This window comes from Podarcis pityusensis, assembly GCF_964106645.2.
Source record: "Podarcis pityusensis genome assembly, chromosome: 13".
Taxonomy (NCBI): Eukaryota; Metazoa; Chordata; class Lepidosauria; order Squamata; family Lacertidae; genus Podarcis; species Podarcis pityusensis.
In genome coordinates, this window is record NC_138038.1 from 33,884,371 (window position 1) to 33,902,140 (window position 17,770).

At 43.8% G+C, this 17,770-nt stretch overlaps 2 protein-coding genes across 2 annotated transcripts in view; one reads left to right on the forward strand and one right to left on the reverse strand.

Moving 5' to 3' along the window:
- LOC308461606 (serine protease 33-like) overlaps window positions 1-17,770 on the reverse strand; it is a 326,492-nt gene that overhangs the window by 160,756 nt on the left and 147,966 nt on the right. The gene's annotated exons all lie outside the window — the stretch shown is intronic.
- Window positions 4,425-16,987, forward strand: LOC308461609 (serine protease 27-like). The gene is made up of 6 exons (XM_080978667.1): window positions 4,425-4,766; window positions 6,741-6,767; window positions 7,645-7,807; window positions 9,537-9,808; window positions 12,666-12,835; window positions 13,471-16,987. Exons 1-6 carry the CDS (start codon window positions 4,685-4,687, stop codon window positions 13,765-13,767), a joined length of 1,011 nt encoding a protein of 336 aa, XP_080834793.1. The 5' UTR covers window positions 4,425-4,684; the 3' UTR covers window positions 13,768-16,987.

Genomic DNA, 17,770 nt, shown 5'->3' on the forward strand with positions numbered 1-17,770 from the left:
CTGGAATTATTATTTTTTCCTTCTGGTAGAAATGAAGCTATTAAAAGATAATCCTGTGTGTGTTAAATTGTGTGCGTTTGTGCTTCCAATTCCCCTGTGTCTTGTGATGGCTTGGCTGCCCCTGTTGGTGGGGGATACACAGAATTATAGATTTGGGAGGCATCTCAGAGGTCCTCTAGTCCAGCCGTCTTCTGGTGCAATAAATCTGCTGCTGCAACACCATCCCTGATAGGTGGCCATCCAGCCTCTCTTTAGAAACCTGTAATGGAGAAGGTTTCACCACTTGCACACTGCTTTCTACTGCTTTGGGTCTTCCACAGAAACATGAAAAGGTGTGAGTGAATAATACTTACCCACAGTTTTCTTGGACTGCTGTGGGTGGCAGAAAGGAACGAGGAGGCTCTTCCTACTTCCTTTTTTTATTTTTATTTTTGCAAAAAACAAAAGTGGGGGGGGGGGGTTCTGTCAGGAGGATCCCTGCCTCTCTAGTTTTCAGTTCAGCTTGCAATCCTCATCAAGTGCATCCATCCAGATGCTGTAATTTACAAAGAGATTGGTGTGGTCAACTGAAGCATGCAGAGAGATGAGCCAGGCCAGCAACGCTTTAGCATAAATAAGTGCAGAGGTCAGATCAAAAATGTCCATGTAATTGTGGCATTGTGTTTTATGAGGAAGGGAACTCCATGAACTGATGTTCACACAAAGGTCCACTCTTATTTTTATTTGCTTAAACGGAAAGTACATTACAGTGGTACCTCAGGTTACATACTCCGCTAACCCAGAAATAATGCTTCAGGTTAAGAACTTTGCTTCAGGTTGAGAACAAAAATCGTGCTCTGGCGGCGCGGCAGCAGCAGGATGCCCCATTAGCTAAAGTGGTGCTTCAGGTTAAGAACAGTTTCAGGTTAAATACGGACCTCCGGAACTAATTAAGTACTTAACCCGAGGTACCACCGTATAACTCTAGATAGCTATAGAGGTATAATGTAACAGTTCTATTCCTGATAATCTACACTTCCAGACAGGTGTATGGTGTACACCACCATACATTTAAAGCATCTGATTTCCCCCAAAGCATTCTGAGAATTGCAGTTTACCCCTCACAGAGATATAATTCCCAGAGGCCTTAACAAACTACAGTTCCCATGATTCTGGAGGGGAGGGGAAGTGACATATTTTAATGGTATGGTGTCAATGAAAAATCAAGACACATTGGAACCCTTCCATTGTTTACTTTGGGTTGTAGGCAGTGCTATTTTTCTAGAAAAAGTAGTGCCAGAGCCCACCAGAGCTTCTCTCTTGTTCTCTTTGAATGGCAATGGCACCCACCTGAGAGGTGCTAGAGCTGAGCTCCAACTGAAAAAAAGCCCTGGTTGTAGGCAACTCAAATTAGATGTATTGAAACCAGTGAGCACTAGCCATGAGTAAATGAAGTCACTTGATTTCAGATGATCTACTTCAACTTTGTTCTTTTCTGTTTTTGTTTTTTTAACACTGTGAGGTCAAACGTTCCCCATGCAGCTTTCCAGACTACTTTTTGGGAGTGTGATACCAATACAATCTTTTAAACAACAACTACCCCTGTTAAACTGGAGTAATTTTGAAATCCATCATAACTCTTATCTGCAGTCTGGACTTCAAGACAATTGATACTACTTCTTTGTTGAAATATATATTTTATTGGTTTTTCCACAGAAGAACAAAAAAACAAAACTTGGGGTTCAATTTGTGGCAATTTGTCGATAACATTTGGTATAGTTAAAGTACATATTATGGTAATTCATTGCTGAATTAGGCCGCTCCATAACTAAACACATGTCACAGGTTATTATACCTTTAAAATATGTGAATGTTTGAAGATATATGCATTCTCCTTCCCCCCCCCCCAACATGCAAGGCTTTTTACAAAGATTCAATAAAAAGAACAGCAAAACAAAATCAGGATGGGGTAAAAACCTGTAGTTAAAAACAAAGCATACAGTGGTACCTCGGTTTACGAAGTTAATCCATTCCGGAAGTCCGTTCCTAAACCGAAACTGTTCTTAAACTGAGGCACGCTTTCCCTAATGAGGCCTCCTGCCGCCGGTGCCCCTCTGCCATTCAGATTCCATTCTTAGACTGAGGTAAAGTTCACAAACTGGGACACTATTTCCAGTTTTGTGGAGTTCGTAAACCGAATTGTTTGTAAACAGGGCTGTTCTTAAACTGAGGTAATGGTAAAGGGACCCCTGACCATTAGGTCCAGTCATGGCCGACTCTGGGGTTGCGGCGCTCATCTCGCTTTATTGGCCGGGGGATCCGGCATACAGCTTCCGGGTCATGTGACCAGCATGACTAAGCCGCTTCTGGCGAACCAGAGCAGCACACGGAAACACCGTTTACCTTCCCACCGGAGCGGTACCTATTTATCTACTTGCACTTTGACATGCTTTCGAACTGCTAGGTTGGCAGGAGCAGGGACCAAGCAACGGGAGCTCACCCCGTCGTGGGGATTCGAGCCGCCGACCTTCTGATTGGCAAGTCCTAGGCTCTGTGGTTTAACTCACAGCGCCACCCACGTCCCTGAGGTACCACTGTATTAATTAATTAATTACAGGTACCACTGTATTAATTACTGGAGTCAACACACAGGATTAATTTTTCAGAATATTTGGGAGGGCATAAGACTATTTGGGCAATGCCGTGTTTATCATCTGCAAATACATTAACAAACAATCAGTAACAGGGTTGGCCCTACCATTGGGCAAGGTGAGGTGGTTGCCTCAGGCTGCAGGTGCTGTTCCTCCAGAACCCTTGGATATTCTCTTCTGTTGGAGGGCAGAGCTTTGGGAGGAATTCTGTGTTGTGCTATGTCTATCGTTCCATCAGAGCAAGGATTTCATATTGACAAATGGAACAATTCCATATCCCCCTCTCCCCACCCTTTGAAGTTCTGGGCATTCCCCCACCCTGCCAGAGCCAATTTTGGAGGGAGCAGGGGGAGGAGGAGGAAGCCCCATTGTGCAGACTTCCACTGATGGGATTTATTAGTCACATCTCACCCTATGTGTGCCTGCACCCTTACTAGCCTGCAGCTTTCAAGTGTAGTGGATGCTGTCCCATTGCCAGTGCTGAAATGAGATTCAACTTCCAATCTAGTCAGCTGTGTGTGGAATGAAGAAGGACACCATCTTGTCCATCTATTGCAGCAAAATGTCATATCATATTTATGGGTTGTATTCAGTGCTAGTCCTACTCAAAGGAGGCCCACTAAAATTAATGGGCCTAAGTTACTCATGTTCACTCATTTCAATGGTTCTACTCTGATGAGGATTAGTACTGAACACAGCACATTGTTCTTACATGTATATCCCACTTTTCCTCCAATAAACTCCAGGTTACATACATGCCCCCCCCCCTCTCAATTTTATCATCACAACAACCCTGTAAGGTGGCATAGGCTAAGAGACAATGATTAGTCCAAGAACACCCAATAGACTGGGTGCGGATTTAAATCCTGGTCCAATACTCTTATAAATACAGGTAAAAAGGTTTTTTGTTTTTGTTCTTTTTTTTTTTAAGGGTAAAGGATCCCTGGATGGTTAAGTCCCGTCAAAGGTGACTATGGGGTTGTGGCGCTCATCTCGCTTTCAGGCTGAGGGAGCCGGCGTTTGTCCACAGACAGCTTTCCAGGTCATGTGGCTAGCATGACTAAACCGCTTCTGGTGCAACAGAACACCGTGATGGAAGCCAGAGTGCATGGAAATGCCGTTTACCTTCCTGCCACAGCGGTACCTATTTATCTACTTGCACTGGTGCGCTTTCGAACTGCTAGGTTGGCAGGAGCTGGGTCAGAGCAACAGGAACTCACTCCATCATGGGGATTCGAACCACCAACCTCCTGATCGGCAAGCCCAAGAGGCTCAATGGTTTAGACCACAGCGCCACCCGCATCCCAACACACTGGTCAGCAATAGGCTTGATCAGTAACACAGATGAGAACACCATCATCACCTACCTACCGGTACCTCTCCCACCATTCTAACAGTGGGCTTTGAGGTCCACCCATGAACCACCCCTATTGAATGTTGAGGTGGGTTAGAACATGTTAAGGTATAGCTGAAATGACACTGTGTGGGCACTTTCCCATGAAAACTGGAAGGAATACACGAACTCCTAGCTGCAGGGAGTGAAAACTAGACTGAACATTGTAGAGATGTGTTTGAAGACAGAGAGAGTTGACCTTATGGTGCATGCAGAAACCACTGTGATGAGTGGGAAGGAAGGATTCTGGCAGAAAGGCTACATAGCAGTCATGAGAAACAGGGAAATGGATATGCAATAGAGTTAGAAACAGGGAAATGAAGACATTTGGAAGGAAGGAGGCAGGTGAGAAGCATCAAGCAGCATTTACCCAACAGGTTTCGTAACATTCCCAGCTGACAAACTCCCATATCTGGCAGCATTCCCAGTGTGAATACGCCCTCCTGGGCTGCCATATATAAGCACCCAAAGCTTGCACCACATAAATAGTAAAGTGTGTCTCAGATGCTCCTTCTTGAAATAGTGCATTCTTCTACCTCTGCTTACCTACAATCAATTTAAAAAGGCAGAAGCAGAAGAAGAAGCAGAAGCAGAAGCAGAAGAAGAAGAAGAAGAAGAAGAAGAAGAAGAAGAAGAAGAAGAAGAAGAAAGCTGTAGCAATATGGGGCATCAAGGACAAGTGCCAGGGGGGGAAAGAAGGTTAATGGGATTGACGGTACTGATGCTTCTGCAGGTGTTGATGGGTAAGTGGAACATTTTTCTGCATGAGTTAATATTCCACACCACCAGTAGGGGGCACACTGGACCCCCCACCCCACATCACCACACAGTAATCTGGGGAAGATGATCAGCACCTCAGCAGGAGGGCCTACCACCAATGCCTGTCCTGGGGACCAACTTAAAAACTGTGTGATGGGTGGTGAATTGCATTGTGAAAGACTGTAAGAATGAGCCTCACTTGGCTTGTTGGCCCTTTATATTCCGCCCTGAAGAATGAGAGGACTTCCCCACATTGGATCAGCCTGGTCATTGGACAATAGGATATGCATTCCTAAATTTATTTTGAACTCAATCAATTGGTATTAAGATATGCTTTGCTTGAGCTAAGTTTTCCAGAACAAAGCAAACCAAGTCAAGTTTGCAAGGCCTAGGCCATCATTTATAAAGTCATAAATGGTTTAGGACCAGATTATCCAAAAGACTGTCTCTTCCTGTATGAGCCTGCCCAAGGGTTACAATTATCATCAAAGGTCATTTTTTCTCTCTCACCACCTAAAGAGACTTGGCTAATAGGAACGTGAGACAGTCTTCTCTTTGGAAGGATCCTGGTTACGGCATTCACTCCCAAGAAAAGTTAGATTAGTCCCACCCAGATGACTTTTAGGTGGGCAGAAAAAAGTGCCTTACTTTATCTGAATTTTAGTGGGGTTTAATTACAAAATTGAAGTTTTTATTTCTATATGTCTTTGCTTTTAAGCTTTACTTATAACATTTTAGTTTGTTTAATGATTTTATTGGCTTAGGGTATTGTAAGCTGTTAGTGGCGGTATCTAGGGGTGTAAATGTTTACAATACATCTTGAAGTCAAGTTATCATTTGCAAAACCAGAGCTGCCAGTTAGTGCTGATCAATGTGTGGCAAGCAGACTTTGCAAGACCTTAACTGCTTTAGTGAAAATTAGTCATCTTGAATCTGAGTTTCTAGGGGGCCCAGTTCCAAGGTCTTACAAGTAGGCTATATTTTCAACCAAAATAGGAGATGATTACATTAGAATTTTCCAAAAAAAAAAAAAAAAGAAAGATAGAACTAATGACAAGTGTAATCAACTGCTCATTCTTAAAGCAATTTATTTTGAAGTATTTTTTAAAAAACGAAATGAATTGAAGGGGTTCTAGCAACAAGGTAAAATGTAAGATGGGAATTGATAATAGATAAACTAATAGGACATGAATTTGCTGAACCAATTTTTAAAAAGGGATACAAAAAAGGGAGACGTGAGGAAGTCAGGAAAATAAGTTAACTAAAGATGAGAAATAAAGAAAGAGGGAGTTTTTGTTTTCTTTTATATGTGTTTTTTCTTCTTCTTCTTTTTGTGTTTAATGTTTGTATTTTTTGTATTTTGTAGTTTTGTATTTTTCTGTTTTTGTATTTTTCTGAACTTTTCTATTGATAAAACCTAATAAAATATTATTAAAAAAATAAAAAATGAAGTATTTTTTTAAAAATATACTTGTCAGTATATAGTCTGAAGGGCTGTAGCTCAGTGGCAGAGCATGTGTTTTGATTGCAAAATGCCCCAGGTTCTGACTTAGGATAAAGCAATTTCCTGTGTTGATATAAATTAATGTGATGATTAAACGCCTGTCTTGTCTTTTTTCACTTCATTCTCACCATGAACAGAGTAGAATGGACTTGAAAGTCAGGAAGATGAGCCATGTTTTGAGTATTTGGCTGGTTCCTTAAATGCATTGGCAGAATCAAGGAAGGCACATCTTAATTGCAACAATTACAATGCCCAACGCAGGCTAGTTCTGAATCCAAAACAACATTTTTAGTCGTGGGGGATGAATGTATAGCTCTCAGCCACAATATTTACATTTAATATAACCATCTGGCAAGTCATTTCAAGATAATGGGCATTATCCAGCAACACGGATCTGCAGGTCCAAGGATTTCTGCATTGATTTTGTTTTGACCCCTTTTTCTTTTCTTTTCAGATGCCAACCCAAGTTATGCAAGCAGAAGTGAGTACTGTTTCTATATGCTTTTATTGTGCTTGAAGCCGGTGAGTTTTTAATTAGGAAAATTATTCAAGTAAAATGTTTAGAGATAAGGAATCCCTGTGGAGAAGGGTGGTCTTGGTCACAGAGCCCTGTGGATCGTGGCTGCTATAACACTAACCAATTAGACTAGTACTAGTGGCTTGCCTCACAAGGACATGCACCCTAAAACTGCAATATCACCCTATAGATGAACATGAGACACAGGCTGCATACACGCCATACATTTAGAGCACATTCCCTACCCAAGAAACCTGAGAAGTGTAGTTAATTAAGGGTACTGGGAATTGCTGCTCTTACAAGGACGGATACTTTAAATGTATGATGTGCACATAGCCTGATTCTCTGAGGGCCATTCTTTATGGTGCCGGAATGTGACTGTCAAGTGGGTGATATTGGCAAGTTTGGGGGAATCCCATGGTTTGCAGAAGTAATATATATATATATATATATATATATATATAGGAGGAGGAACTGAAGGGCTGGGAAAAATATTATAATAAGGACTGGACATGCTCAATGGCTACAGAATGGTATGTCCACTGTGTGGGGATGGGTGGAAAACTTAGGGAAAAGAAGATGGAATGGAGTAGCCTGAAAAGGGGCATGGCAGACTGGCTGGTTCCCTGGGCCACACCACAACCTACAGTGGCCAAGTAGATGCATTCAGAACCATAGAAGCATCCTGTGTTGCCTTGTCCCCTAGCAACTGGTGCACAGTTATACTAGTAACTGGTGTGCCATATATACTGGTCCGCTGCATTAGAACACAGAAGTTCTGTTTAACAATTATGCTTAATAGCCATTGAGAGACCTGTCCTAATGATGATATCTTCCTCAGTATGTGGAAAACAGGGAATCCTAAACCGGATCATAGGGGGGAAAGACTCGCAGGATGGAGAATGGCCTTGGCAGGTTAGCATAAGGTTGGATGGAGCGTACCACTGCGGAGGGTCCCTCATCACTGATCGGTGGGTCATCACAGCCTCACATTGTTTTAAAGTGTAAGTATGCCTTTCCAATCCCATCCACCCCTCAAGTATCACTGAAATTAGATTTCACACACATTTTACAAAGTCGGCTTTCAATGCTGAATGTTGAAATATTCATTTTTAAGGGCCTCTCTTCATGCTCACAGATTTCTCAGGAGAAAAATGTTTATCATAACTGGCCTAATTCAGTTGGTTGGGGTTTTTTTGTCTACATTGGCTTCAATGCGTCGATTTCAGCGAAAGCTGTGTGAAAATAGATGCAGAACAGCAAGCAGGAAGCCAAGAATGAACCTTCAGATAATGGCTTGTTTGGAACAAAATGAAGAACTTAAGCTACATGCGCTGGTCAATGGCTTGTGCACAGCTGTAGACAGCACTGGTGGACAGCACTGAGTACAAAAATGCCTACTGATTCCAGTACTATATAAGTTTCTAACTTGGGCTGGACCAGCCCAGTGCTTTACAGCAGGGATGGTGAACCAGTCTGAGGGCCTCATACTCTCATGGACAATCTCCTGTGGTGGGACACATGTCAGCGAGGAGAGAAACAAAGGCAAAAGTATGAAAGGCAAAGGCTGTGATTCTTACCATTATACACTAGGCTGCATTGCAGCCACACTGAAAATGGAGGCTTCTATATGCATATAGAGGGACGCGGGTGGCGCTGTGGGTTAAACCACAGAGCCTAGGACTTGCTGATCAGAAGGTCGGTGGTTCGAATCCCCGTGACGGAGTGAGCTCCCGTTGCTCGGTCCCTGCTCCTGCCAACCTAGCAGTTCAAAAGCACGTCAAAGTGCAAGTAGATAAATAGGTACCACTCCGGTGGTAAGGTAAACGGCATTTCCGTGTGCTGCTCTGGGTTGCCAGAAGCGGCTTAGTCATGCTGGCCACATGACCCGGAAGCTGTACGCCGGCTCCCTCGACCAATAAAGCGAGATGAGCGCCGCAACCCCGGAGTCGGCCACGACTGGACCTAATGGTCAGGGGTCCCTTTACCTTATATGCATATAGACACATCTCCCTGTTGTCCATCCAGGCAAGTGAGAGTTTCATGATTCACATTCCAGCCATGCAAAAGCACTGAAGTAAAGCCAGTGGAAGTAGCCCACCCACCCCCACAAAGCCTGAGGTTTTACACCACCATTTTACACATTGGTGGTGTTTTTTTTCTCTCCAAATCTCTAAACCCAACAGTAATTGAAGGAGGTTGCAACGAAAAGAACCGAAGTGCTACATCCTTCCACTGGAATCTGCCCATACTCCAAGATGTGTCTCGGACGCCCTTCACTGGGTGCCCCCACCCTCAGAACGTTGGTGGATGGTGATTGGAAAATGAGCCTTTTCATTGGTGGCTCCCTGGTTCTGGAATATGCCTCTCTGGGCTGCATGCCTGTCAATGAGCTTGAAAATCTTTCAGCACCAGGCTAAAACTTCCTTATTTAACTAGTTTTTGAATAGAGTTTATCTGATTTTTAAAATTATTTTAAATCATTATTTTAAAATAACAGCATTATTTTGAATGTTTACTTAATAGTTTTATTTATCTAGAGATAATCCTGAAAGATCAGCTGAAAAAAATCAAATTGAACTTTTTTTAAATTGGGGGTGCAAACTAAAAATGGGAAATATTGGGATTTGTTTCACACAACCCAACTCCTTAACCTGTTCCATCCACTTAACCCTAAGGATAAGAATTCACTGACATTCTCTATGTCTCCTCAACCCCATTGTGTCTCTCTAGGCTCAGCACCCCTTCCAACTTCACAGTGATGCTCGGAGCACTGAAACTCTCCAGTCCTGGTCCTCATTCCATCACCACCGCTGTGAAACGTATCATCCTCAATCCTACATATGAGGGGGATGTGAAATCCGGAGACATTGCTCTGCTGCAGCTGGACAAGCCAGTGAATTTCTCCCAACGGATCGTCCCCATCTGTGTCCCTGATTCCGATGTCGTCTTCCCCCCAGGACACATGTGCTGGGTCACGGGTTGGGGAGATGTGCAAGGCAGAGGTAGGTTCAAAAGAGAGAGATAATAATAATAATAATAATAATAATAATAATAACAACAACAACAACAACAACAACAACAACAACAATAATAATAATAATAATAATAATAATTTATTTATACCCCGCCCATCTAGCTAGGTTTCCCCAGCCACTCTGGGCGGCTTCCAACAAAACACTAAAATACAATAACCTATTAAACATTAAAAGCTTCCCTAAACAGGGCTGCCTTCAGATGTTTTCTAAAAGTTTGGTAGTTATTTTTCTCCTTGACATCTGGTGGGAGGGCGTTCCACAGGGTGGGTGCCACTACCGAGAAGGCCCTCTGCCTGGTTCCCTGTAACCTGACTTCTCGCAGGGAGGGAACCGCCAGAAGGCCCTCAGTGTCTGGGAAGAACGATGGAGGTGGAGACGCTCCTTCAGGTATACTGGACCGAGGCCGTTTAGCAGATCGACTCCCTCTGCTGAAACAAACTGGGGATAACTCCTATCAGCCACCCCAGCATGGCCAATGGTGAGGAAATTATAGGAACAGTAGTCTAAAACATCTGGAAGGTACCAGGTTGGAGAAGGCTGCATTAGAGGGGAATTTATGCTACAGACTGTAAGTGGTTTAACAGCCATTCCCTCTTTCTTGGGAGTCCTGGGAATTGTAATTCTGGGTGTGGGAGGAGTTAAGAATCTTTAACAGAGAATCATCACCCCTCACCAAACTCTAATTCCCAAGATCCTCCTGGAAGAAGACCCGGCAGTTCTAGTGTTATGAAACCAATATATACTTTATGGAAGGGAGTGAGAGACCTTAGCTATGCACGCCTGAGTCTATAATGCTCCAGCTTCTCTCTCTCTCTCTCTCTCTCTCTCTCTGATTTCTCCGGTTAATCCCTAACAATAGCAGTTCACAGACACAAGGCAGCAGGACTAGTCTGGAGTTTGTAATTTTTGGCTACTGTGTCTCTAACAGTTTTGTGACAGGCAGAAGTCCTGCAAGTGAAGAAATCCAGCTGTAGCAGCATCTGCAGGTCAGGAAATGCTCTACTTGCTGGATTTCTGTTTATTTATACAGCTCTTAAAGGCAAATTAAGTTGTGCCCAGTGGTAGAGGCAAGGAGAGAAGTTGTCAAGCAATTTAAAATGTTTGGTTGGTAGCAACCATTTTTTCCTCCTGAATGCCTGGTTCCAAGGGCAGTGGGGAGAGGAGCACACAATTATGGCTGCCATAACACAAGTGGGCTTTCATTTGTGCAGCATAGTACAAAGGCTTCCCCAAAATAAGAGAAAGACAAAAAGGGAAACAAACTAGAGATAATTCCAGCTTAGTTCATAAGACCATTCTATAATCAAAAAAATATTCTATATCACCTATAAAATATTTGTAATTTTTATCATTGCTAGGTAGCAATGTGATTTTATGCAGTATTTTATACTATTGGTTTTTGTATTGTACCTATTTATCTTATATGTGAATGGCCTATGGCCCAAGCATTAATAAACTACCACTACTACTGTTTTTTAATTATTGTTACTGTTACTACCACTATTGTATAATGGGAATAGCAACTTACAAAAGATGAATTGTAAGATAATATAGATACAAAATAGAAATCCATTGGGGGAAAGCCAGGGGATGTAATCTCTACCCTAATGGTCTAGCTCCCAACAAGAGAATATAAGTTCTCATTAAAAACAATGAACCAAATGGCACCTTAAACATGAACAATGCAATGAGTCTGTTCAGAAGAAAAAAATCATGTAGCTCAATGTGACTTATGCCCTGGCAAGTGTGTGAATAGGATTCCATCTTAGCACATCTACGGGGCCAGAAGCTTTCACATGCCTTCTTCATTAGATGCATGGTGTGGGACCCTCAAGGTGTGAATGGATAGGTGATAGATGATAGATAGATAGATATAGACAGACAGACAGATAGATGATAAATGATAGATAGATAGATGATAGATAGATGATAGATAGATAGATAGATAGATAGATAGATAGATAGATAGATAGATGATAGATAGATAGATGATAGATAGATGATAGATAGAGAGAGAGAGAGAGAGAGAGAGAGATGATAGAAAGATGATAGAGTGTCAGAATGTCTTTAGAAAGCGAGGCCCGAAAGCTGAGCAATCTAAGAGACAGGTGTGCCACAATCGTATGCCAAGAAAAATGAAAATGAGATCCCATCAAAAGAGGAAAAAGAGTGGGTGTGACACGCTCCCAACTGGTGATGAATTGGCCAAGCAAGATGAATAATGTACATTAATGCCTAAACAGGGACAATTACCTTTTGTGGTGAGTGAGCCATTCCTAATCCCCTATTGAATCCAAAGTCTGTTAGTGTCAGGTCTGCAAATAAATTGCAGCTAACAAAGGAGTCTCTCTTTGAAATCTTTTGGGTGATGTGTGACAACTTGTAAGCCAATTATACAAACAGGGATATATGTCTAGAACCTGTCACTCACATAATCTTAACCATAATTCCATTTTGTACTTGAATTTGTTTGTTCTATGAAATCCTCTAAAAAAATGGATTTATAAAGTGTATCTTCTCTCAAAATACATATTCAAGCGGATATATATTTATATATATAGTCTTTTGAAACTTAAATCTGCAATCTGCATAGCTCTAAATTTCTGATAAATGCAGTGACCATTCTGTGACATGCAAAATCTGGTAGGTAGCGAAGACCTGGTCCATGCACAGGGATTTGCAAAGAATGCAGTCTGCAATCATTCCCAGTCTGTTCCAATAACTCCAGGGAGACAGAAATGAAATCCCTTTGGTTGCAGAGCATCACCATTTTAATGTTTCATTATACAATGGCACTGATTCTCTTATCTTGCTCCTGTTTCAGACAAACAGCGAACCTCTGATATACTCCAAAAGCTAGAGGTCCCCATAATCAGCACAAACACATGCAATGCCCTCTATCACCAAGACTCCGGAGAGCTCAAACTCACAAAGGACATTAAAAATGACATGATATGTGCTGGCTTTGCTGCTGGACATCGGGATGCCTGCCAGGTGAGACCCAGATCAGTTTTAGTCCATTATTAGTACATCCAGATCTTTAGTCCATCTAGTTCAATCTCACCTGCACTGAGAGGCAGCAGCTCGCCAGTGTTTCAGATAAGACTCCCTCCCAGTCCTACCTGAATCTGCTAGACATTAAACTTGGGACCTTCCAAATGCAAAGCAGATGCTCTGCTACTGAGCTACTGCCCTTGCCATAGCTCTTGGGCATCATCTCCCTTCCCTGTGCCCAGAGGCGGTGGAAGAGGGATGCAGTGGGGGTGGGCCGCCCCAGGTGTCACCACTGAGGGGGGTGACAAAATGCGTGGCGGCACTCACCGCAGAGCCTGCAGCGCACCCGAGCCACGCATCTCTCCTGTGAGTGACATGATGGCTTGGGTACCCACAGGCTCCGTGCTGCCCCACCCACTGCCTCCGCCTCAGCTGTAGAGTGGCTGAATGGGAGGAGGCAGGCAGACTCCTTGGAGGCCCTGTGGAGTGTCCTGCCCTGGCTTGCCCTGCCCCGTGGGCGGCTGGCCCTGGCCCTTGGCACAGGGCACGCGCGCTGCCCCAGGTGCCAATTGGCTTGCTCTGTCCACTGCCTGTGCCTGCATTTCCCATAATCTATTTGGGTTTTCTCTGCACAGGGTGATTCAGGAGGACCACTAGCCTGCCGAATGGGGGACTCCTGGCTCCTCGCAGGCGTGGTGAGCTGGGGAGAAGGGTGTGCACAGAAGAATCGCCCTGGTGTTTATGCCCGTGTCACATCCTATCAGTCATGGATCCACAGCCTGATACCAGAGCTGACTTTCACCAGTGTGGAAACCAAGGGCCATGGGTCAACGGTGAACAACAGAAGCACCATCAATGGAGCATCAGCTGGAAGTCTTAGCTTCATCTCCATCATCATAGCCACTGTCGTTTTGCTACTATCTTCTGAGTAGACTCTCTGGAAAAGGAGGGCAGCCCCTTTTTCCTGGGGAGACCTTTGTGCTAATCCTGCAGGCTTAGTTTGGAAGAGGATGGAGATCATCAGAACTGCCAGTGAGGCCATCAAGGAGACTTCAAGCTCTGCTGCTGTATGGTTTTAAGAAGTGACTGTCGGCTAAAGCAGTCCTTGGCCTTTCTGATACAGAAATTTGTGGGCATTCAGAAATTAAGGGGATATCCCATCCCCATTACCATTTCTGAAATTTATTTCACGTTTTTCTTCATGGACTCAGTCCTCCACTCCAGAAACAAGTTTTGCTGCAAGGGATTGGAGCAGAAAGATTAACACCTGGATATTTTTTTCTCAGCCACTGAGCATGCCCAGCGATAGTACTCAGTTGGCATCCTCAGCCATATCCATGCTAAAACATGTTGTGGCCCTGTTGGTCCTCCTTCAACCCAGGCTCAGGCTTACAAAAAAACTATCCGGTCGCTGGGAAGCTGCTGGCTTAAACTGCCTATGGAGTGGTGCTCCATTGGGACAATGTGGGTAGTTACAATTGTGGTCCACTCACCACAGTTCACACTACTCCTGCTGCCCTCCACTACTAAGCTTGTTGTAGGGTTAATGTCAGGGGCCCATCAGAAGGCATTTTGCCTGGGAACCCCTCAAATCTGGAAGTGGCTCTGCTGTTGTGGCTATCAGAGGCCTCTCTCCTTAAAATGTGAGGATATGCAGGCAGGATTCCAGTTCCCAAGAACGGTTCTTTTGATCTTCTTCTGCTGAACTAGGTGGGCCATTGGCCTAAGATAGCTGACTCTTCTTATGTTCATATCCATGCTCAGATCTGTCTTAAGCTCCAGGAAAAGGTCATAGGGTTGCTGTCATTTAGCCGGTCAGTGCAAGAAGTGGCTTTATACCAAGTCAGGTCCATCTATCTCATTACTGACTGGCTGGCAGCAGCTCTCCAGGGTTTCAGGTGGGAACATTCCCCATCCCTATCAATAAATTCCAGGTGTCCAACCAGGTAGCTTCTGCATGCATATGTTGTATCTCACTGAGCAAAAGCCCCCTCCCTCAGGGTTCATCACCTCTAGCAGCTAGCAAGCAGGCTGAAATCAGCAGGTGGGCCTTCCTCCTAGCATGGAGGAGATGCAATGGACAGAATATCACCTATTGTTGATTTCAAAGAATCATAGATTGTAGAGCTTGAAGTGACCCTAAGGGTCATCTAGTCCAAATCATGCAATGAAGGAATCTCAACTAGAGAATCCATGACAGATGGATTCCAACCTCTCTTAAAAACCTCCAAGGAAGGAAAGTCCACCACCTTCGAGAGAGTCTGTTCCACTGTCAAACAGCTCTTACTGTCAGAAAGTTCTTCCAGATATTTAGTTGGAATCTCCTTTCTTGTAACCTGAAGCCATTGATCCATGCCCCACCAGATCAGGAGAAAACAAGCTTGCTCCACCTTCTATGTGACAGCCCTTGAGATATTTAAAGAGGGCTATCATATCTTCTCTCAGTCTCCTGTTTTCCAAGCTAAACATACCCAACTCCCTCAACTGTTCCTCATAAGGCTTGGTTTCCAGATCCTTGATCATCTTAGTTGTCCTCCTCTGCACACGTTCTAGCTTGTCAATAGCCTTCTTAAATTTTGGCTGTCAGAACTGGACACAGTATTCCAGTTGTGGTCTGATCAAGGCAGAACAGAGTGGTACGATTACCTCCCTTGATCTGGACACTACACTTCTGTTGATGCAGCCCAGAATAGCATTAGCTTCTTTTGCTGCTGCATCACATGGTTGTCTCGTGTCAACCATGTGATGCAGCAGCAAAAAAAACAACCTAATGATTCATGTCAACCATGTGATTTCTGCCTGTCACACAGCTACTAAAGCAGGGATGGGCAACCTTTTGCTGTTGCAGGTTGCATTCCCTTGAGGTAATCTTTCAAAGCCTTCAGGCTCAGAGTCAAAGGGGTGCAGGGAATCAGAGCCAAACGTAGATGGGACTACACACACTCTAGGCTTATCCACACTTAGCTTTTCCTCTGCTCTTTCCAGGCACAGTCTGTGATTTAAAACTGAGCACCATTTTTATGCTCCTGAGCTTTCCCTGTGAAAACCCACTCTTTAAAGCTCAATCAGAGCAAGCGTCAATCCACAGAAAACCCGAATTGATGTTTGCTCTCATTCAACTTTAAGGGGTGGGTTTTCATGGGGAAAGCTTGACAGGTAGGCAAGAGATGCTTGAACACAGTGTTGTATAGGGCAGACCTCTTCCTGGAAAGAGCAGGGAATATGGAGTGGAGGAAAGGTTGCCCCTTATCTCTCCTGTGGTTTTGATCCAATTTAGGGGGGCTTCACAGTTGCTGTAACTTTGAGAACCACAGAAATTGGACAGATCTCTTAACAACATGTGCAGTTTGATCCTCGGTGTCTTAAAAGATGGGGGTGGATAGTCTAAAGCCCAGACTATCCCCCTCTGGGAATTATACTGCCTAAAGATATGGCAGAGGAGGAAAGCTAGCCTCACACTCAGGATAAACCGGTTCTTTCTTGCTTCTGAATAAAAGGTCTGTTACGACATACAACCACACCATACCTTTAAAACACTCTTATACCAGTCGTTGAGAATCCTGGGAACTGTAGTTTCTTATGGGTGCTGGGAACTGTAGGTCTGTGGACTCAGAACCCTTAATAAACTACAGTTCCCAGGATTCTTTGGGGGAGGAGCCATGATGACTGTTAAAGGGATAGAAGAGTGCTTTAAATGTATGATGTGGATGTTCGGGGGGCACAGGAGTTATTATTATTATTATTATTTATTGAATTTATATACCGCCCTATACCCAAGGGCCTTTTCTTCCTTTCAACAACATATATATCAGATACACCAAACCTACCATTCGCTACCTCTGTTCATGGGGTTTTGCTGTTCTCACCAATGCAAAATCTCAGCTGCTATAGACATTCTGGCCTGGTTTATTTCATGACATGAAGTTGATTTACCAGCATGGTGCCAAGTGTATGTATTTATGACTTTATTTATTGTTTGTACTGTGTATCATGTGACATATTTTTGTAACACGCACGTAACTCCGTAACTCCGTGGTGAAATCCTCTTCCCCACCCATCATGTGAGTAAAGGAGCCCCGTCTGGTATGTGGGCTCCCGCATTTCCTTGTCTATCTCTTTCCTTCCCTTCACAATAAACTCTTTGAACCTTGACACCTGGATTGAGAAATACTTCTCTCTGACCTGAGGTGACTCTTAAATTGAGAGGAATTTGAGCAATGTTGCTCTGCAAGCCTTTATTAGGCGATAGTATCAAATGCAGGGGGGGAGGGGGTTAGGAGAGAAATAGTCTTGTGACACTCTCTTAGGAAATGTTATAAATATTTAATTCTGCTCTTGAATGCACAAAGCAGCCATTCACCTCTATCACCAGATTCTTGACACCCCATATACAAGTATTTGTGTACACTTGCTAATGTGTACAGCAGGGGTCAGCAACCTTTCTCAGCCATGAGCCCGTCCACTGTCCCTCACACCTTGTGGGGGGCCGGACTATATTTTGGAAAAAAATATATGAACGAATTCCTATGCCCCACAAATAACCCAGAGATGCATTTTAAATAAAAGGACATATTCTACTCATGTAAAAACATGCTGATTGCCAGACCATCTGCGGGCTGGATTGAGAAGGTGCTTGGGCCGCATCTGGCCCTCGGGCCTTAGGTTGCCTACCCCTGGTGTACAGCTCAGCTATTTCCATCAGGCTACATCAGTGGGAGAAATGGGAAGTAGGACTTAGGGCTCGTTCATACTTCCACTCATCCCGTGCTGAGAAAGCACAGGTATGAGCAGTTTTCCCTTTGACCCACACTTTCTAGGTATGGATCTGAGCAGTTTTCCCCTTATCCTGCTCCTTTCCCAGGGGAAACCCACTCTCTCTGGTGCTAAATTGGAGCAAACGTCTATCTGGAGAAAACTCAAATTTGTTCCAATAGG